The 23,617-nt window shown below is 40.0% G+C and overlaps 1 protein-coding gene across 3 annotated transcripts in view; it reads left to right on the top strand.

Annotated features, from left to right (window-relative positions):
* AIG1 (androgen induced 1) overlaps positions 1-21,766 on the top strand; it is a 285,599-nt gene extending 263,833 nt beyond the window's left edge. Inside the window, exons 6-8 of one of the 3 annotated variants that reach the window (XR_004299977.1) lie at positions 13,178-13,335; positions 19,131-19,283; positions 21,751-21,766. Coding sequence is in view for 1 of the 3 variants with exons in the window: in XM_032407762.1 (XP_032263653.1) it covers positions 13,178-13,242 (65 nt within the window). In the remaining 2 variants the exon portion in view is untranslated. Of the gene's footprint in view, positions 1-13,177; positions 13,502-19,130; positions 19,713-21,750 lie in introns of those variants that run through there. The other 2 variants (XR_004299976.1, XM_032407762.1) reach the window with 2 other exon arrangements.
* The last annotated feature ends 1,851 nt before the right edge of the window (positions 21,767-23,617 follow it).

The raw sequence follows: 23,617 nt of genomic DNA, 5'->3' as shown, positions 1-23,617 counted from the left end.
TTCTCCCTCTCCCACTCCCCCTACTTGTGTTCCCTCTCTCCTGTCTCTCTCTCTCTGTCAGATAAATAAATAAAATCTTTAAAAAAAAAAAAGAACAAGAGGCAGTACCAACTGCCAGGGACCTAATCAATACGGACATTAGTAAGATGTCAGAACTAGAGTTCAGAATGACGATTATAAAGATACTAGCTGGGCTTGAAAAAAGCATGGAAGATACTAGAGAAACCCTTTCTGGAGAAATAAAAGAACTAAAATCTAACCAAGTCGAAATCAAAAAGGCTATTAATGAGATGTAATCAAAAATGGAGGCTCTAACTGCTAGGATAAATGAGGCAGAAGAGAAATTAATGATATAGAAGACCAAACGATGGAGAATAAAGAAGATGAGAAAAAGAGAGATAAATAACTACTGGATCACGAGGGCAGAATTCAAGAGATAAGTGATACCATAAGGCAAAACAATATTAGAATAATTGGGATCCCAGAAGAAGAAAGAGAGAGAGAGGCAGAAGTTATATTGGAGCAAATTATAATAGAGAACTTCCCTAATTTGGGGAAGGAAACAGTCATCAAAATCCAGGAGGCACAGAGAACCCACCTCAAAATCAATAAAAATAGGTCAACACCCCGACATCTAATAGGAAAACTTATAAGTCTCAGAGACAAAGAGAAAATCCTGAAAGCAGCTCGGGAGAAGAGATCTGTACCCTACAATGGTAGAAACATTAGATTGACAACAGACATATCCACAGAGCCCTGGCAGGCCAGAAAGGACAAGACAGAGCACTAAACGAGAAAAATATGCAGCCAAGAATACTATATCCATCTAGGCTGTCATTGAAAATAGAAGGAGAAATAAAAAGCTTCCAGGACAAACAAAAACTAAAGGAATTTGCAAACACAAAACCAGCCCTACAAGAAATATTGAAAGGGGTCCTCTAAGCAAAGAGATAGCCGAAAAGTAACATAGACCAGAAAGGAACACAGACAATATACAGTAACAGTCACCTTACAGGCAATACAAGGGCACTAAATTCCTATCTTTCAATAGTTACCCTGAATGTAAATGGGCTAAATGCCCCAATCAAAAGACACAGGCTATCAGATTGGATAAAAAAACAAGACCCATCGATATGCTGTCTGCAAGAGACTCATTTAGATGTGAAGCCACCTCCAGATTGAAAGTGAGGGGGTGGAAAACCATTTACCATGCTAATGGACACCAAAAGAAAGTTGAGGTGGCAATCCTTATATCAGACAAATTAGATTTTAAACCAAAGAATATATTAAGAGATGAGGAAAGACACTATATCATACTTAAAGGGTCTATCCAACAAGAAGATCTAACAATTGTAAATATCTATGCGCCTAACATGGGAGCAGTCAATTACATAAGCCAATTAATAACAAAATCAAAGAAACACATTGACAACAATACAATAATAGTAGGGGACTTTAACACCCCTCTCACTGAAATGGACAGATCATCTAAGCAAAAGATCAACAAGGAAATAAAAACTTTAAATGACACACTGGACCAAATGGACTTCACAGATATATTCAGAACATTCTATCCCAAAGCAACAGAATACACATTCTTCTCTAGTGCCCATGGAACATTCTCCAGAATAGATCACATCCTAGGTCACAAATCAGGTCTCAACCAGTACAAAAAGATTGGGATCATTCCCTGTATATTTTTGGACCACAATGCTTTGAAACTAGAATTCAATCACAAGAAGAAAGTCGGAAAGAACTCAAATACATGGAGGCTAAAGAGCATCCTACTAAAGAATGAATAGGTCAACCAGGAAATTAAAGAAGAACTAAAAATATTCATGGAAACAAATGAAAATGAAAACACAACTGTTCAAAATTTTTGGGATGCAGCAAAGGCAGTCCTAAGAGGAAAGTATATAGCAATAAAAGACTTTCTCAAGAAACAAGAAAGGTCTCAAATACACAACCTAACCCTACACCTAAAGGAGCTGGAGAAAGAACAGCAAATAAAGCCTAAACCCAGCAGGAGAAGAGAAATAATAAAGACCAGAGCAGAAATCAATGAAATAGAAACCAAAAGAACAGTAGAACAGATCAAGGAAACTAGGAGATTGTTCTTTGAAAGAATTAATAAGATTGATAAACCCCTGGACAGACTTACCAAAAAGAAAAGAGAAATGACCCAAATGAATAAAATCATGAATGAAAGAGGAGACATCACAACCAACACCAGAGAAATACAATTATAAGAACATATTATGAGCAACTCTATGCCAGCAAAATCAGATAATCTAGAAGAAATGGATGCATTCCTAGAGATGTATCAACTACCAAAACTGAACGAGGAAGAAATAGAAAACCTGAACAGACCCATACCACTAAGGAAGTTGAAGCAGTAATCAAAAATCTCCCAAGAGGGGTGCCTGGGTGGCTCAGCCATTAAGCGTCTGCCTTCGGCTTGGGTCATGATCCCAGGGTCCTGGGACCGAGCCCCACATTGGGCTCCCTGCTCCGCAGGAAGCCTGCTTCTCCCTCTCCCACTCCCCCTGCTTGCGTTCCTGCTTTCACTAACGCTCCCTCTGTTAAATAAATAAATAAAATCTTAAAAAAAAAAAAAAATCTCCCAACAAACAAGAGCCCAGGGCCAGATGGCTCCCCAGGGGAATTCTACCAAACATTTAAAGAAGAATTAATACCTATTCTTCTGAAACTGTTCCAAAAAATAGAAATGGAAGGAAAACTTTCAAACTCATTTTATGAGGCCAGCATTACCTTGAGCCCAAAATCAGACAAAGACCCCATCAAAAAGGAGAATTACAGACCAATATCCCTGATGAACATGGATGCAAAAATTCTCACCAAAATACTAGCCAATAGGATCCAACAGTACATTTAAAGGATTATTCACCACAACCAAGTGGGATTTATCCCTGGGCTGCAAGTTTGGTTCAACATCTGCAAATCAGTCAATGTGATACATTAATAAAAGAAAGAACAAGAACCATAGGATCCTCTCAATAGATGCAGAAAAAGCATTTGACAAAGTACAGCATCTTTTCTTGATTAAAACTCTTCAGAGTGTAGGGATAGAGGGTACATACCTCAATATCATAAAAGCCATCTATGAAAAACCCACAGCGAATATCATTCTCAACAGGGAAAAACTGAGAGCTTTCCCCCTAAGGTCAGGAACACGGCAGGGATGTCCACTATCACCACTGCTATTCAACATAGTACTAGAAGTCCTAGCTACAGCAATCAGACAACAAAAAGAAATAAAAGGCATCTGAATTGGCAAAGAGGTCAAACTCTCACTCTTTGCAGATGATATGATACTTTATGTGGAAAACCCAAAAGACTCCACCCCAAAACTGTAGAACTCATACAGGAATTCAGTAAAGTGGCAGGATATAAAATCAATGCACAGAAATCAGTGGTATTCCTATATACCAACAACAAGACAGAAGAAAGAGAAATTAAGGAGTCGATCCCATTTACAATTGCACCCAAAACCATAAGATACCTAGGAATAAATCTAACCAAAGAGGCAAAGGATCTGTACTCAGAAAACTATAGAATACTCATGAAAGAAATTGAGGAAGATGCAAAGAAATGGAAAAACATTCCATGCTCATGGATTGGAAGAACAAAGATTGTGAAAATGTCAATGCTACCTAGAGCAATCTACACATTTAATGCAATCCCTATCAAAATACCATCAACTTTTTTCAAAGAAATGGAGCAAGTAGTCCTAAATTTTTTATGGAACCAGAAAAGACCCTGAATAGCCAGAGGAATGTTGAAAAAGAAAAGCAAAGCTGGTGGCATCACAATTCTGGACTTCAAGCTCTATTACAAAGCTGTCATCATCAAGACAGTATGGTACTGGCACAAAAACAGACACATAGATCAATGGAACAGAATGGAGAGCCCAGAAATGAACCCTCAACTCTATGATCAATAATCTTCGACAAAGCAGGAAAGAATGTCCAATGGAAAAAAGACAGTCTCTTCAACATATGGTGTTGGGAAAATTGGATAGTCACATGCAGAAGAATGAAACTGGACCATTTCCTTACACCACACACAAAAATAGACTCAAAAATGGATGAAAGACCTAAATGTGAGACAGAATCCATCAGAATCCTAGAGGAGAACACAGGCAGCAACCCCTCCGACCTCAGCCACAGCAACTTTTTCCTAGAAACATCGCCAAAAGCAAGGGAAGCAAGGGCAAAAATGAACTATTGGGACTTTATCAAGATAAAAAGCTTTTGCACAGCAAAGGAAACAGTCAACAAAACCAAAAGACAACCGACAGAATGGGAGAAGATATTTGCAAATGACATATCAGATAAAGGGCTAGTATCCAAAATCTATAAAGAACTTATCAGGGCGCCTGGGTGGCTCAGTTGTTAAGCGTCTGCCTTCGGCTCAGGTCATGATCCCAGCGTCCTGGGATCAAGCCCCGCATCGGGCTCCCTGCTCAGCGGGGAGTCTGCTTCTCCCTCTCCCTCTCCCCCTGCTTGTGTTCCCTCTCTCACTGTGTCTCTCTCTGTCAAATAAATAAATAAATAAATCTTTAAAAAAAAAAAAAAGAACTTATCAAACTCAACACCCAAAGAACAAATAATCCAATCAAGAAATGGGCAGAAGACATGAACATTTTTCCAAAGAAGACATCCAAATGGCCAAGAGACACATGAAAAAGTGCTCCATATCACTCAGCATCAGGGAAATACAAATCAAAACCTCAACGAGTCAGAATGGCTAAAATTAACAAGTCAGGAAATGACAGATGTTGGCGAGGATGAGGAGAAAGGGGAACCCTCTTACAGTGTTGGTGGGAATGCAAGCTGGTGCAGCCACTCTGGAAAACAGTATGGAGGTTCCTCAAAAAGTTGAAAATAGAGCTACTGTACGATCCAGCAATTGCACTACTGGGTATTTATCCCAAAGATACAAATGTAGTGATCTGAAGGGGTACATGCACCCCAGCATCCACAATAGCCAAACTATGGAAAGAGCCAAGATGTCCATCAACAGATGAATGGATAAAGAAGATGTGGTATATATATACAATGGAATATTATGCAGCCATAAAAAAAGAAGAAATCTTGCCATTTGCCATGATGTGGATGGAACTAGAGGGTATTATGCTAAGCGAAATAAGTCAATCAGAGAAAGACATGTATCATATGATCTCACTGATGTGAAGAATTCTTAATCTCAGGAAACAAACTGAGGGTTGCTGGAGTGGTGGGGTGTGGGAGGGATGGATAGCTGGGTGATGGACACTGGGGAAGGTGTGTGCTGTGGTGAGCGCTGTGAGTTGTGTAGGACTGATGCATCACGGACCTGTACCTCTGAAACAAATAATACATTATATGTTAAAAACAAAAAAAAAAAGAAGAAGAAGAAGATAGTAGGAAGGGAAAAATGAAGGGGGGAATCAGAGGGGGAGACGAACCATGAGAGACTATGGACTCTGAGAAACAAACTGAGGGTTCTAGAGGGGAGGGGGGTGGGGTGATGGGTTAGCCTGGTGATGGGTATTAAAGAGGGCACGTATTGAATGGAGCACTGGTTGTTACACACAAACAATGAATCATGGAACACTACATCCAAAATAATAAATTAATTAAAAAAAAAAAGAATTCTATTGATGCTTCCCTAAAAAAAAATAAATAAATAGATTTGAGATAAATCCAGGCACTCAACTTAACAGTGGCCTTCCATTTTCCTTCACCTCGTAAACCCCTTCCAGCTCTAGATAGAGCAACAGTACTTCATACATACATGCATCCATCCATTTATTTCATTCAGTAAATATTTATTGAAAGTTTTCTGTGTCGGGCACTTTTCTAAGGACTAGAGATACAACAGTGAACAACAACAAAAAATCCAACTGAGTAAGAAAGAAAATTAAAAATGACAACAGTAAATATAGAGTAGGTCATATAAAGATAAGGACTATAGAAAAAATAAAACAGAATAATGTAATAAGAATTGACCGAGGAATGAGAGTTGCTGTTTTATATAATTTTGTCAAGCAAGTGACTGGTAAGTTGAGATTTGATCAGATTCCTGCAGGTAATGGGGGAGTGAGCCACATAGCTATCTGAGGAAAAGGCCATGAGGCAAGATTGTCCTGGTATGTTTGGAATTGGCTGGGACAGAGCAAGCCAGAGGTCAGGGAGCATGAAGAGGGTCAGACAATGTAAAAGTAAGAAGTATTACTACAAGGACTTTTACCCTAACTAACTGAGAGCAGAAGTTACTGGCAGGTTTTCAGCAGAGCTGTGATGTTATCTAACAAATGTTTTTAATAGACCTTTCTGATGGCCAGTTTGGTAAGGATAGACTTGACATGGTGTGGTAGGTAGAATAATGTCCTTGTCCTTATCCCTCGAGACTTTGAATTTGCTATGTCATGTAGCAAAGGGGAATTAAGGTTGCAAATGGAATTAAGGTGGCTAATCAGATGGGGAGAGATAAGGAGATTATCATGGAATCTCTGGGTGGGCCCAATGTCACCACAGGGGTCCCTATAAGTGAAAAGGGGAGGCTAGGAGAGTCAGAGTCAGAGTGATACAATGTTGAGACTTGACCACCACTGCCGTCTTTGAAGATGGAAGGGGGCCATGAGTCAAGAAATGTGAGCAGCCTCTAGGAGCTGGAACAGACAAGGAAATGGATTCTCCTCAGACCCTCTAAAAGGAATGCAGCCAACACATTTTAGACTTCTCATATCCAGAATTCTAAGATAATAAACTTGCTTTGTTTGAAGCCACTAAGTTTGTGCTAATTTGTTACAGCAGCAATAAGAACTAATACAGATGGAGTGCGAAGGTGGATGTAGAGAGACACTTACCATGTGCCTGACCCTGGGTTAGATGCTAATGATAAAAGGAGAGATGTGGTTTCTATCATCAAAAAGCACACAGTCTAAAAGAGAGAGGCATATAAACAAGTAATTATGGGACAGAGTAAAAACTGCAGTACAAATGTACATATAAGGTTCATCCTACCACAAAGGGAGAAGTTATCAGTCCCCTTCCTCCTTTGGGAATTAGGAAAATGCTCCATAAAGGATCTAGATGAACTTTGAGGAAGAAAAAGGACCGGACACGCCAAATGGTAGGATCAGCACATACAAAAGCACAGAGATATGAAATAGGGTGGGATGGTCCACAACTATAGTTTGGAGGGTCACCAATTTTGTGGAGTGGTGGGAAATGAACTGTGAGACCCAGATCATGAAGAGTTTTCCATACTAAGAACTGTAGACGTGGGAATAATTGCAGGAGGCTAATCAGGGATTTAATCTGTTTTGCAAAGTTCATTCCAGGGGCAGTGAGGAGCATATATTGGACAAGAATGAAACTGAAGGCCAGGATTGAAAACATAGAGACTTAAAGAAGAGAGAAAAATACAAGAGTAGTAGACTCAATAGGACTTGATGACTGATTGGACGTGGGTGTTGGAAGAGAAGGACTAGTCTAACATTACTCTAAGATTTGGGTTTGGCTGATTTATCAGGGAGAATTAGGTTTGGCTATGAATAACAAGGACAAAACATAGCAAAGGCTAGAGAAGACTGATACTTAATTTCTTGTGTGTAAATCCAGAAGTTGGCAATTAGGATGAATGGCTCTGCTCCGCGAAGCCCGCAGAGACCTCAGCTTCTTCCTGCATATAATTCAGTATTCCCCAGGTGTGGCTCTCGGTCTTGTGGCCCAAGATGGCCACACAAGCTCTTGTCATCATGTTCACATTCAGGCAGCAGGATGGGGGAAGAAACAAAGAAAATAAAGGCAAAGGAAAGATTTTAAAGGTTTAAAGGTTTATTTTAACGTTTTTTAAAGTATTTTAAAAGTTTTCAAAAACCACCATGTGATGCATCTATTTGCATTCTTATGGCCAAAACTTAGCCACAGAGAGATTGGGAAAGTAACCTTTATTCTGAGTGGTCATTAATCCAGCTAAAAATATGAAATTGTATTACTATGGAAGGACAGGAGAACAGATATTGAGAGACAACAGCATCTCTGCCCCAGCTGATCCTTGGAGGATATTATCAATGAACCAGATAGAGAGTAAAGAAGGAAGAAGTGAAGACAAAAGAGAAAGAACTTGGTGTGTGTCATGCTGAGTTTCAGGGGTTTGGAGACTATAAAAATGGAGCTGTCCAATGGTTATTAGAAAAACAGATTTGAAGAGCAAGATCAAGAAATGTCCTAGAAGTAAATACTTGGAAATCATTCTGATTTCATCCAAATGGAATCTGAAGAATACCAAAAGGAAAGATCAAGATTCTTGGCAATGCCAATATTTATAGGAAACATAGGAAATAGGAGTCAGCAAAGGCACACAGAGAGACAACCACAGTAAAGTGGCATCCTAGAAAACAAAGGAGAAACGAGTTTTGAAAATGTAACAAGAGCAGTGTCGAGTCTTCGAAAGGACAAGGAAGACCTGTTGGAGAAGGAACCACACAAATTAGCCCCTAGAAGGTCATTGTGAAGGTTGGCAGGATGATTCCAGGGAGGTGATGAAGGGAGAAACTACACTGAAGAGAGTTAGAAGAATTTTTTTATAAGTGGAATGAAAATATACATCTTTTAAAGATGAAAAGTTTAGCAAAGGGGAAACACAGGGTGACAGAAGAAACTTCTACAAAGAGAGACTTGGATGTATGTAGAAAATGATATCATTTCATATGAATTTCTGTTTTGGATCAAGTAATGGCAACCATGCTCCCAGGGGGGAAGGGGAGGCAAACCGGTGGTCTACACCAGTGCTTGCCCACTGCTACAGCAAACCAGCCTCCACATTGACCCACGGGCACTCAACACTCAAACAGATATCCAAAGAGCTTGTTTTGGCCTCTAATTTTATTTTATACTTATTCTCTCTAATTAGGTCTCTCTCTACATCACCAACTCCCGCTCCCTCGCTGACCTCCCCCACTGCAAAAACCTTAACTGTTTTTTTTTGTTTTTTTTTTAAACAGGATCTTGCCTTTTCATTTATAGAGCTGGAAGGATGTAAGTCTGAAACAGCCATATTTTTATAATATGTTTTTACTACATGTAGAAAGCCTGTACGAAGTAGGAGAAAATTAAACCAACCCAGAGAAGGAAACAGAGGAATGAGACGTGGGAAGGAGAGGGCAGTAGGAATGTGATGGTTACTGAACCCCTGGTTCTAGGCCTGACACCCTTGCAGCTGATCTGACTACCGGCTTACACAGTTCTTCTTCCCCTCCATGAGGCACCCGGTGACTGTCCAGTAATTTCCCCTTTTTGATTAGACTAAGTTCGGGAGTGATTTCTCTGACTTAACTGAATACACATGAAGACTGATATGAACCCCTTTCCAAAACCCGACTCCCACCCTGAGGTATACTCAAATGGGAAGAAATATAATAATCATGTAGGTCTGGGCAGCCAAGCATCCAGAACAAATATAAGTGGCTTCATTGTGGTCAAAAACTCCAGACAAATGAGCTCACAATACCCAGCAACTGTTTTGGAGGAATGATGGTAAATCCTTCTGAAGGCCAAAGTTCAGCTGTTTGGAAACTTAGAGAAGTTTGGAATAAAGAAGTACAGGAAGATACATAAGTACACAAAGATACAGAAGTTTAGCAAGAATTGTGAACATGAAGAAAATAAGACTGATACAGAGTTCTATGTGAATTAGGAAAACTAAAAGTGAATTGCTTGAGAATAATTGAATGAATTATTTTACCAAACAGAGAAATGTACTGGGGCTCAGGGATTGCTTTGGGTAAATACAGATTGTCAAGATGACCCAAGGACACTAACTTTAATAACAAACTGTTTGGCACTGGTAATTGCCATCCCATCAAATACTAAAAGTTCATTTCACTTAAACAAGTATTTACTGAATATCTATTAGGGACCCAGATAGAAAAATTCAAAATAAACATGAGACGCAGCTCTGACCTCAAAAGCTTAAGTGTTTTGGGGAAGACAAGACAACATATGTGAGGGGCACCTGGGTGGCTCAGTTGTTTTGCATCTGCCTTTGGCTCGGGTCATGATCCCAGGGTCCTGGGATAGAGCCCGTATTGGGCTTCCTGCTCAGCGGGAAGCCGGCTTCTCCCTCTCCCACTCCCCCTGCTTGTGTTCCCGTCTCTCGCTGTGTCTCTCTCTGTCAAATAAATAAATAAAATCTTTAAAAAAAAAAAAAAAAAGACAACATGTGAAACGCAAGGACCCAAATATGTGGTATTTTACCTCAAAGATTTCCGTAACATAGGAAAACTGAAGGCTTTTGCCTCTCCCCTTACAACATGAGAGGGTTCCATTTCCTAAATTAGACCAGCCTAGAAAGGAAAACACAGAACCTTGAGAATTACCCACACTTTTTGCCCACTGAAAACTCAAAATATTAAAACCAGAAACATATGAAAGAAAATGAACTTTGGCCAATTGGTAAACAGTAGAGGGCTTTCAACATACCTGCAACCCCCAAACTAGGTACACTGACAGGAAGCTAAACACAAAAAGAATGTCCAAGGATGTCGAATTATCTTTTACCCGCAGTATGGACTTGAGGTCATGAAAATGACAGCAAACAAACAACAAGGAGAATAAATATAAAAACATTAAAACTTTGTGCTTCCAAAAAAAATATTTAAAAAGAGAGATGTTCTCTCTAAATTTCACAAATAATATTTCCATAAACGTTATTGTTATTATAATACTTAGAATTTAAAGGTGAAAGTAAAATTAGGATCGCAGAAATAATGCATTAACAAAGCAAACCAACCACAAGTAAGAAGTGCTGAGTGAATGAATGAATGAACAAAGGTTACACTAAATGATTCTGGGGCTATTTTTATTATTCACGTGTCTCTAGGGAAGAAGAAAACTGTTTAATCATACAGTTGCCCAGATTTTACTGCAATGCAAGTTTCAATTCTCTGTATCTCCTTACAATTGCAATTTTTAAAAATATATGCCTTTACCGGAAAAAAAAAATAGCAGTCCTAATACAATCCAGGAATATTTTCCAGCTTGAAGCTTACTTTCATATTCATGGAGTGAAAATTTTTAACTGAATTGAAACACATAAAAACACGCTCATTATTTTATGCACCCATACACATTTTGGATTCTTCATATTACTTTTCCCGGGCATCCCAATGAGTTCTAAGAAAAACTCTACTGGGATTATATTTCATCTGCATGGTTAAAAGAAGGATGATTGGCACCTTTGTAATTTGGTGGTGGTTTTTAACTCAAATTCCAGATTACAGAGGTTTTAACTCTTGCAATCACAGCTCTTTAGAACACACCAGTGAATCTCCACAGATTTACCTTTATTAGAAATTATACAAATGAAAAGATGAAAGAAAGAGACATCCTCTTTAATTTTTTGCAGATCAATTCTCTGAATGTTGTAGACATCCCTCACCTTAATTCTAACACATTTAAAACATCTGAGGAGAAAAAGGTAAACGGATCCCATGACAACTTTGGCTAAGCCTTTCATTAATTACTGTTTCATGGACCATGGCACTTCCTGTGGTTAATGGTTGATACCACCTGGTGGCCGGCAGGATAGGTAGGAAACTCAGATTCAATGAGGCTCAAAGGGATCTTGAGAGACCACTTAAATCTATTTCTCTGCCTTTAGAAAACCACTAGGGAAATATCAAATTTTTGAAGACTTTCAAGAAAGTAGATTCCAGGATACAAGAACAGCAACTCCAAAAAAATCTTCAGTGTCTAGCAACCCTCATCATCAATTCTCATTGTCATTGTCAAGATATTTTAAATCTGTGAGCCTGGAAACTAGATGCAGGGCACAACTAACCTCTGAACGTCAACTCATCTGCCAATGGTGAGTGACTACCCAGGAAATATACATAACTCACATCTGCACTTCAAGAAAGAAGAATTCAAACCCTCCTCATTTCTAAGCCAGAGTGACTTCCATTCTCTTTAGAATAAAATATTGATTCCAGGAGGATGAAACCACCTGTCCCATTTCTATTTGCCAGAACTAGTCAAGATTTGAGATTTTCAAATTTTATTGTTCTCTTGGATTCTTCTCTGTGAAATCTATTTTTCCATTGGAAGCATGAATGTGAACTCGTGCTTTAAGGACTTAAAAGGAAACACACCCTTTAAATGCTAAGTATGTCTATAATTATTTAGTGTCTGTTTAAATAAAGGCAAGGGCACCTGGGTGGCTCAGTTGGTTAGGCGGCTGCCTCCAGCTCAGGTCATGATCCTGGAGTCCCAGGATCGAGTCCCTCATCGGCTCCCTGCTCAGCAGGAAGTCTGCTTCTCCTTTTGACCCACCCCCTCTCATGCTCTCTCTCTCTCTCTCTCATTCTCTCTCTCAAATAAATAAATAAAATCTTTTAAAATAAATAAATAAAGGCAAGAATTGCTCCAAACAAAAAATGTTACTTATTTTTGTTGATCATAGGATCCTGGAGAAGGTGGGATTTTGTTGGGGGTGGGGAGGGAATAATGCCTGGAGCGTGTAACAAGGAGAAACTAGGTAAAAATTATGATAGTTATAAGTCAAGAACATCCCAGGCCAATTACTCTTTTCTTTTCTTTTTTTTTTTTTTAATCACATCAAATCTTGAGTCAGACTCCAGACTACATCAAGCTGTGGAGTTTGTTGCTCCGTCTATCCCCAATAGCAACCAAGAGCTTGGGTGGCATATGTTCTTAACCAAAATGTGGCTTGAAGAACAAATTGAGGAGACAGAACATAAGATGGTTAGAGATTTACAAGTCAGGACATAAAGAGTAGATCTGTGAGTCTCCCAAAACCAATGTTTATGGAAAGAAAAATTACCCAAGTGTTTCCAAAGGAAAGAATAGAACGAAGGAAAGAAGAAGGAGAATTTGGAAACATTCTAAGAGGTAGAGAGAAGAATGGAAATAAAAGCAAAGGGAGATGAGAGTATCAACTTGTGTACTGATCGTGACTATCAGGGAAGCTGAATGTGTGTATCTTCATGTATGTATGTGTATGGAGTCAAAAGACTTGCATTTTGTACCCAGATTTAGACCTCAATGGTGACATGACCTTAGCACATGCATTGGTTTGCTAGGGCTACCAAAATAACGTACCACAGTTTTAGTGACCTAACCAACAAAAATTTATTTTCTTACAGTTCTGGAGGCTAGAAGTCTGAGATCAAGGTGTCACCAGGATTGGTTCTTTTTGAGGCCTTATTGATGATGATTCTTTTTCTCCCTTCATCCTCACGTGGTCTTCTTTCTGTTCCTGTATGAGTCCTGATTTCCTCTTCTTATAAGGACAGCAGTCATGGTGAGTAGTGCCCACCGAATGACCTCATTTTAACCTAATTACCCTGTTAAAGGCTCTCTCTCTAAATATAGTTACATTCTAAGGTGCTGGGGGTTGGGATTTCAACATATGAAAGCGGGGGGCACATACTCAGCCCATAAAGGCACATTATCTTTTCAAGGTACCTTTTATTAAAAAGAGGACTATAATGAGAAGTAACTCATAGTACTATTATAATGACTAAATGAAGTAATACTTTTTTTTGAAGTAATACATTTTAAAAGTTAAATGTCCAACAGTAGGAAAATGGTTAATTATATAATATCCATACAAATGAATATTAAACAAAAAAATAGGAAAAGGTTTTAATCACATAAAATAATACCTGTGATTATATTAAGGGTTTTTTTGTTGGGTGTTTTTTTTGTTTTGGGGGGTTTGTTTGTTTGTTTGTTTTTGGTTTTGTCTTAGGGAGGGAGAGGGGGATGGGGGAGAGGGACAGAAGAAGAAGAGAGAGAATCTTAAACAGGCTTCACACCCAGAGTGGAGCCTGACATGGAACACAATCTCAAAACCCTGAGATCATGACCTGAGCCAAAATCAAGGGTTGGACACAACCAACTGAGCCACCCATGAGAGCCCCAATATTAAGTATTTTTAAAAAAGAATCCTTTTTTTATAGGTATGTGAACATATATAAATATATTTATTTAACAAAAATATTTATTGGAGGAAAACAGACTAAAATGTTTATTATGGCTAAATTTGAGTGGTGATAATTTTCAGAGATAATCTTCATTCTTGCTAAACTAATTTGTATTTTCTAAGTTATCTACAATGTACATGCATTTGTTTTATTTTATTTTGCATCAGGATAATACTCAAATTAATTTTGAGTCAAGTGTACTGTAAGGCTCCAACCCTCCCCATCTTCAAGTCCTGTTACACGACTCACTACTTTCAACTCTTTTGCCTATATCTCCTGTTACTTACCTCCATGTTTCTAACACAAGTTTTAACCTTTTTTTCTTGATATTCCCATTTTTTCCTATTGACTTCCTACTACAGCAATGAGGGATTAGGCCTCTTACACTTACAATTCCCGCCCGCAGACATTTTCCCTCTCCTAACATCCTCATATAGTTTTATTAACCTGGTATTAAATAAATATCCTGCGTTTACATTTGATGACAAATAAAATCTCCTTTCTTAGTTCTAAAAATTGTTGACATCTTTCCTTGATTGTCATCCTTTCTCCCAAAAGCCAGCCTTTTATAAGGAATAGAAAAAGGTTATATTTTAATTATAAACTTTTTTGAAAATAAACATGAAATGATTTAATCACATAATTTACATGGCATAAATAAATACATACATATGGTAGCATCAATGCATACATCTATGCTTAAATCTTGGCTTTGCCATTTAGTAGCTGCGGTAATTTTGGAAGATACTTAACCCTTCCTAGGTGGATGTAAGTGTGGAGGTCAGTGGGAATGTCCATGCTGAGTCAGATGGGCAAATAGGGAGAAATGAAGGTGAGGGGTGTGGAGGGCATCCTGGGAAGCAGGGATGGCAACAAAATAGTAGAAGCAGGAAAGCGTGATTGGTGGTGAGTGTCAGGCAGACAGGGGTTGCTGGAACATAAAGTATGCAGTAAGGCACATTACCGCAAACATGGCGGCTTAAACAATGTAAATCAACAAACTGAATATAAGAATTCATTACAATTCCAAACCTAATAGCACTTAGAAAACATTCCAGCATCCTAGTGTTGGAAAGTTATGACCTAGTAGGAGAGAAAATCTAGTCTCTTGCTGTTGGTTTTCAATTCTCTTGGGAGCTTCCCTGGTGTGATCTGAATTTGAACCCCACATTCAGAGTACAGGGAGAAACCGAAGAAAGATGCAGACCACTCCAGCTTGGTAGGTGGCAGTTTTAATAAGCAAAGGGAACTTACATATGAGGTTTGTCTTGGTGACAGCAAGATGAATGGATCCCCGCATCCACCTTCCAAATTTTTGAAGTTTATGTAGAGAGAGGCCTTAACTGGGTTCAAGCAAGTATACTGTGCAGGTGTTCGCAATACTCCATCATTACCTCAAGACTGTGTCCTTGGAGAAACCTCTGGGAGCAGGAAAGGCATGCAGAACCCACATTCCAAGGACAGGGCAGGGAGTGAGCAGCCTCAGGTCACCTAGATCCAGCTTATGGGTCAACCAGCAGTCACATCTTTTTGATGACCAACACTCGCTCCTCTGTTTATTTAGTCACCCATGTAACAATATTGATTGCCTATTACATACCAGGCAATGTTGTAAGCAATCAAGATACAGCCATGAACAAGACACAAACCCTTTACACCCATGAGACTTAAAAAAATATGTGGGCAAGAAAGACAACGAAAAGAAAATAAGAAAAATAAATAAATAAAGTCCCAGTAATGGTAAGTGCAATGAATAACAAGAATAAGGGAGGGTAGGAGATAAGGATATAGGAGGAGGGAAGGGAAAGAAGGTAGGGAAGAAGGGAAAGAGAAAGGGAGGGAAAGTGGAGGCGGCTCTTTTACCCACAGTGGCAGGGGAACCTTTTCAAGAAGATGCTTGAATGTAGCAAAGGAGTGAGCCAGGCAAAGATCCAGAGAAGAGCTTTGCAAGCAGAAGGAACAGGAATGCAAGGACCTGAAGCAAGACCAGTGTGGCCAGAGCAGAGCGAGGACAGAATGGTGGAAAACAGACAGGGATGAGATCCTGTCAGACTGTGTAGACCAGACTGAGGCATTTTCATTTCTCTTTCTCTTTGTCTATTTGTTTGTTTTGTTGTTTTTTACAATGATGAGAAGCTGTTGGAGTATTCTGAGCGGGGCATGACGGGACCTCTTTTCAGGGGCCAGGGCTTTTGTGTTGGCAAATTTCTTAGCACTTCTCTCAGACTGGGTTCTCTGTTATTTCTGCATGTTTTTTGAAGCGATTCTAGACAGCTCCAGGCCAGCTTCCCACCTCATGCAGGTAAGGACCTCCTTCAGAAGTGGTCATTAGATTTTCCAATGAGAACACAGAAAGTGGTGGGGGCTGGGGAGCATTCACAAGGACAGTGGAGTTAGAATGGGAGTGAGTGAGCCCATCGTAGCCCAGTTACCCATGACCATGGAGTGACTGCTTGACAGTTTTAGCTACATTTCATGTAACTAAACATGATTCGTGTATGAACGTGTGTTCATATCAGCAGGGCTTCCTCCATGGTCCTCTACTTCAATAAGGAGAAAGCCTGCTCTCATGGCTATTCCTGGGATATATTGGGTTTTCCCATCCTGTGTGCAGATGTGTAGCTGGGAGTTCTGCAACAGGCCAGGTCAACTGCATGGAGTAACATCAGCTACTATCTTCTAGTTCCTATCAAGTTCTATTCACTGTGTATTTAAATATATTATTTCTAACTTTCACAACCATTCCTTAAGAACCTGAAGTTTAGACAGATTACAGAACTCACCCAAGGTCACATAAGAAGTGGCAATGCCAAGGAGCGCCTGCGTGGCTCAGTTGGTTGGGCTTCCGACTCTTGGTTTCAGCTCAGGTCATGATCTCAGGGTCGTGAGATAGAGCCCCATGTCAGCTCTGTGCTCAGCTCAGAGTCTGCTGGAGATTCTTTCCCCCCTCCCTCTCCCTCCCCTTCTGCTCTTCCCCCCTCACCCCCCCCCACTCACACGTGTGTGCTCTCTCTCTTTTTCTCTCTAAAATAAATAAATAAAGGGACACCTGGGTGGCTCAGTTGGTTAAGCATCTGCCTTCAGCTCAGGTCATGATCCTAGGGTCCTGGGATCGAGTCCTGCATCAGGCTCCTTACTCGGCGGGAAGCCTGCTTCTCCCTCTGCCTGCCGCTCCCCCCTGCTTGTGCGCTCTCTCTTTCTCTGACAAATAAATAAATAAAATCTTTTAAAAAATAAAATAAATCTTTTTTAAAAAAAGTGACAATGCTGGGATTTGAGCCCAGTGTTGCCTCGCTGCAAAGTCTGCACTTTTTTTCTTCTACCATGCTGCCCCCAAATAGGTCAAATGACTAGAAAATAAGATTTAATTGTCATTGTAAGTTGTCCCTACCAGTTTACTTTATGTAAAATTCCATATGGCTCAAATTTCATAATAAAAGTCAAGAAAGTCTCTGGGTCCTAGGGCAGCAGCCTTGGAATTTTTATCATAACTTATTTTATTGGATAGTTTTTGAAATAAGTAGACCTTAATTGAAAATTAGAAGAACTTTGTCATACACAATTTTTAAATAAATAATTTCATTCAATGAATTTTCTAGGACCTGAAATTGCTTTTCTCCAAAAAAAAATCTTATTTAAACACAGACAATAGCTAAAGTGCAGAGAACAGAGCATTATCTGAGGGTTATTTACAATTATCAGTCCTTTTTGGTTGCTATTTTTCTGTGAACAGATTGGCTCAAGACAGCCTCATTTTCACCTGTCTGCCCATGGTTTGCCAATTCTATGTATCCAACACTACTTCTGAGAGTATACTCACTCTTCCTCGGTCTCTCTCTCTGCCTATCTCTCTCTCTCTCTTTCTCTCTCTCTCTCTCTCTCTCTCACACACACACACACACACACACACACACACTCATTCATGTCTTCTATAGAGAAATTAACTCTATAGAAGATTTTGGGGGCAGAATAAAATGCATTGTGCCCAAACCAACAAAACAGAGATGGGCCAACTACCAGGGTCTGGATGTGGTATTTCACTAACTCCCTTATGTAGGTCAATGCTGGAATAATATTGTCCAGGTAGAGATTTTGCCTTGGTGGCTATGATGTGATCCTGATTAAACTAGTCTTCATACACCATGAGCACTAAATGACAGAATTAGAATATTAAATATAGAAGGGACCTTGAAGATATCCACGTTCAACCTCCATAATAAATAGGTGAAAAAAAAACAAGGTCTTGTTCAAAGGTTGCTGGGCAATTAAAAGGTGACATGAGACTAGAACTCAGGTCCTCTTACCTCCAGAGAAACTTCCCTTCCTCAGCCTACCATGCTTTATCCTGAATTCACGATCAACAGAAACTATGCATTCCTCTAAAACCTGAGTTAGGGAGAACACATCTATATGAAAATCCATGTCCTCTGATACCAATACCCTCTGATTTCCCTGGATGGAGCCCATTTCTCTTTTCCCATCTTCCCAGCCCAGTGACTGTAACTTCTTTCTTCTGAAATGCCATCATGCTTGTCACCACTCACCTGTAGGAACTTCAGAATTCAGGCCAAATCCTGTTGAACAGGAAAAGAGATTGAAGGAACATTGCCTCTTCCAGTGTAGAAATTTTATGGCATTTCTCCCCAGTGTATAATATGTGTGTGGTTGTATTTTATGAAACTTTTATGAGAGTACTTCATTTCAGTTCTCTTCCTTTTATGGTGGGCCTGCTCCTATTATTTTTCTGTAGCTGAGGTTTTATTTTTAAATATTAAATTGTGATTATGAAAAGAGGTTCTTTATTCCCAGAGCTGCACTCATGTATATGTAACTTCTTCTGACTTATGTGGAAGCAATTCCCACATCAGAGCTTCAGCCCTGGGCCCATAATTTGCAAGCATCAAATGGAGCCTCATATTGCAATGCAAATTATAGTACCCAGGGATTAGCAGTATAATCGCCCAGTTACAAAGAAGGTAAAGAGGAGAAGAAATTACCATAATGGGCCACAAAATATACACAAGAGAACACTCAGAGGCCTATATGGCAGATTTCACCACCATGTTAAAGCTGTGCTTGCTTTCCTCTGAAAATGTGCTCTCCTTTGTAGAGAAAGATGTTGGCTCCATCTTGGAGGACCTTGACCTTCAGTTGCTTCATGATAGTGATGGATTGGGCTGATTTACTCATATCCTCTCATCTGAACTGTGAAATGACCAACCAGGATTTGGGATAGTTTTAAAAGCTGTACTTCCGTGGATGGGTAGGTTGAAATATAAACACATGGAAATTGAGGGAAAACAGCATTCTAGGAGGAGGAAAGGGAGTTAGCGAAGGTGTCAAGACAAGAAGACCTGTCTGAAGAAAAGCACAGTTCAGTTGGGCTAAAGTGTGAGGTGAGACATTTCTGGTACACAGAGATTTGAACTTCAGCTCCCATTACCCAAGAAAGCTTAGAGCCTGGACCTCTAGACCCAGGTGAATGAGTCCATTTGAAGGTGACGCTTCCTCTAGTACACTAAACATCTATGGCTGGGCCAAGATTCCAGAAAGCCCTCTCAATGGAGGATGAAAAAGACCCAGAATTCTTCCATTTTGATTCGTAGGATCTCTCCAACTAAAGCAAATCACAATTTCTTCTAGGATGATGCATAATACCATAGTGAACATAGGTAGTTCTTCCTCAAATCACTTGGAAATGGGCAAGGAATAACCCAGTGTTTCTTATTCAAGAAATATTTGTTAATTAAGTTATTTAAATTCTTTTTTTTAATTCAACAGCTATTGAGTGCCTACTGAAGACAAAGATAGAAAATAAATAAATAAATAAGACACAGTCCCCTCACACAGTCCCTTCTTGGACAGTTGGAGATGACAATCAGACGATTTTAGTAAACTCTGGTAAAAGAAATGCTAGGGAAATGTGAATGGGATTGTGTGAACCAGAAGAGGGGTACAGACCCCTCCTAGGTGGAGGTCAGTGGGAATGTCCAAGCTGAGTCAGATGGACAAATAGGATTTGACCAAGCAAATGGTGGCTGGAGGGAGAAAGGGCGGTGAGGGCAGGAAGGGCATTCCAGGCAGCAGAGATAACAGCCGAACAGCAGAAGTGGGAAAGAGCATGATTGGTGGGGAGTGTCAGGCCAACAGAGGTTGCCAGAACATAAAATACTAAGTAGCATGTAGTATTTCCTATGGCTGCTATAACACATTACCACAAACATGGTGGCCTTAAACATGGTGGCAATAAATCTGTTGTCTTTACAGTTCTGGAGGTCAGAAATCCACCTCAGTCTTACTGGGCTAAAGTCAAGGTGTCGGCAGTGCTGGCTCCTTCCAGAGGCTCTGAAGGGGAGAATCTGTTTCCTTGCCTTCATCTTCTACTTTGGGTCTGTGTTCCTTGCCTTGTGGCTCCTTCCCTCATATTCAAAGTGAAAGACTCCAATCTCTCCTTTTGTCATCATATCACCTTTTCCTATGATTCTGACTTCCCTCCCATTTCCTATTTCCTCACTGTCCTTGCCTCCCTCTTCAAAGGACCGCTGTATTTACCTCAGACTCACTTGAGTAATTCTAGGATAACTTCCCATCTCAAGCTCCTTAACTTAATCACATCTGCAAAGTCCCTTTGTATAAGGTAATATGCACAGGTACCAGGGATTGAGACGTGGACATATGGGGGGGCTATGATTCACTCTAGCATATAAGGAATGGCAGGAAAAGAGTTTTAGGAAGCAAAAGGGAATCCAGTAAAAGAGGGAATTGTAAGCCACATCAGGAGCTTGGAAAGAATCCTGTAGTCAGTGGGGAATCTTGTAGGTCATAAGCAGGAGAGAGACAGCACAGTAGAAGCTGAACTGAGGGGGACATGCTGAAAGCAGAGAAGCCACTTGGGAGGGTATTGTGAGAGCTCATGAGAAAGGCTGTTTATGCTTAAAGGTGAGACAGGGCTCCCCAACCCCACATATCCCTCAGAAAAGACAGAGGGACCTCATATCCGAATCCTCCTAAGTCCTTATTAGGGGGGTTCTCTCACTTTCGTTGGTACAACACACTGGTACTTGATGATATGATTAATTATCTAAACTGGTTTTACTGACAATTACATGGGGATAACATGTTAAACTAGGACTGTCCCGTGCCAACTGGGCATATGGTTGCCCTCTGTTTGGAGAAGGCACATTGGCCTGAAATGGCTTGAATCAATGCTAGTTTGGGTTGTTAGAGAGGTCTTCTGACTGATTCAGTTGAGAAAAATTTTCAAGGCAAAGTCAATTAATAGAGCAGCAGTAATTTTTCCTGGGATTATGACTCACAATTCCAAGTGTTAGATGGTGTTATGAAAAAGCATTTGAAAGGTTACCTTAAAATAAACATATTAAGTGATTACATAGTGATGATTACAGTGCACAATTGAAAAAAAAAACAGCTGTTACATGGGTTCTTGTGACATTTAGGAAATGTTTCCAGAGACAGAATCACATCTGGATTCTAAAAATGCTGTGTCTCAAACACCACAGAATTGACCATGATTTGCTCTAGAAAACCATATTAATCCCCAGGTGCCTCCAGTGATGACAAAGACCCTGATGTCAAAATTACATGTGGGGAGTTTAAATAAAACTGTTTCATGAAATATGTATGAGTATATTAATTTCTAAACTAATACCTGGTATTTTGTGTGTTATTTTATTATTTTTTTAAAGATTTTATTTTTATTTATTTGACAGAGAGAGAGAGAGCACAAGCAGGGGGAGCAGCAGAGGGAGAGGGAGAAGCAGACTCCCTACTGAGCAGAGAGCCCGATGTGGGGCTCGATCCCAGGCCCCTGGGATCATGATCTGAGCTGAAGGTAGGGGCTTAACCAACTGAGCCACCCAGGCACCCCTTGTGTGCTATTTTAAATATACACGTGTTGCTAAGTTAATAATTAAAATATAGATAAACATTTGACTACGTATCAATTAAATTAGCCCCCCTCTAAAAATGGTGTTGGAGGGGATGATCTTCTAACTGAAAAAAACAGGGGGCTCTATGCTAAATGTTTATTTCTTCTTTTCTGATATATGCAGTATTTTGAGAGTAAACCCTGCAGGACTTGATAGATAGGATGTTGAATGAAGAAGAAGGATAAGCCACCTGGGGGGGGGGGGGGTGGCATTACCAACTGAACTAGTCAATGGCAAAGACACAGGTTTACAAGTGGTATCCCCCATGGGCAAGGGGATATTAAAAGTCCATTGTTAGCCATGTTGAATTCAAGATGCCCATGGGGGCATACAGAAGATTTTTGGATATGAAATTGGTTAAGGAAATAAGGAACTTTATTTGCATTGGAACCACAGAGGGAAGACAGCCCCAGAAAACTAGAATGAAAGGGAAGAAGCATAGAGACTGAGCATGATGATATAGGAAAGGTCATGAGACTATAAGGTTTTATGTTTCGGGAAGGGAAAGTCAACAAAGATACCTAGACTGTATGGTACAGGATAATCAAGTGGCTTTGGGATTCCTTTTTTTCTTTAATTTTATTTTATTATGTTATGTTAATCACCATACATTACATCATTAGTTTTTGATGGAGTGTGCCATGATTCATTGTTTGCATATAACACCCAGTGCTCCATTCAATACGTGCCCTCTTTAATACCCATCACCAGGCTAACCCATCCTCCCAGCCCCCTCCCCTCTAGAACCCTCAGTTTGTTTCTGATTCCATAGTCTCTCATGGTTCGTCTCCCCCTCCGAATCTCCCCCTTCATTTTTCCCTTCCTACTATCTTTTTTTTTTTAACATATAATTTATTATTTGTTTCAGAGGTACAGGTCTGTGATTCATCAGTCTTACACAATTCACAGTGCTCACCATAGCACATACCCTCCCCAATGTCTATAGTACCAATCAAAAGGAACTCCCTGAAGACATGAGCTAAGACTCAACCATAGTCAAAATCTGGTACAGCCGGTAGGCTAGGGCAGGGTGAGGCCAAAAGACATCAGAGGCCCTGTCTGTAGGGGATGAGGTCTGCTCAGACATCTGTGACTTCTTGGCTCTCAAAACTGAGGTGTAAAAAAAGAAATGGGTAGCACACCCACACATACAAAATAGATAACGAGTTTAATTAATAGATAGAATGTCTGTGTTCCTCCCCATCACCACCAAATTCATATGTTGAAGCCTTAACCGCATTGTGAGAGTTTTAGGAGGCAGAACTTTGAGAAGTGATTAGTTTAGGTGAGGTCATGAGAGTGGAGCCCCCATGATGGGATTAGTGACCTTAGAGGAAGAGACATTAGAGGCTCCTCCCTCTATCTTACAAGGATACAATGAGAAGGCAGAGGTGGCCATTTATAAGCCAGGAAGAGGGCCCTCACCAAAAAACAAATCTGCCAGCACCTTGATGTTGGACTTCCCAACTTCCAGAACTGTGAGAAATAAATGTTGTGAGTTAAGCCACCCAGTCTATGGTGTCATGTCATGGCAGCACGAGCTGAGACAACTGTGCTTTAGAGGACTCGTTGGACTAGAAGGATTTTCATTGTGCATTTCCAGTGTGTTGAGGCATCCAAGTTGCTCAAGAATGGAGCCAGAGGGCTT

Source organism: Phoca vitulina, unplaced genomic scaffold (assembly GCF_004348235.1).
Source record: "Phoca vitulina isolate PV1807 unplaced genomic scaffold, GSC_HSeal_1.0 scaffold9, whole genome shotgun sequence".
Taxonomy (NCBI): domain Eukaryota; kingdom Metazoa; phylum Chordata; class Mammalia; order Carnivora; family Phocidae; genus Phoca; species Phoca vitulina.
Note: the sequence above shows the minus strand (reverse complement) of the source record. Positions and strands in the feature narration are given on the sequence as shown.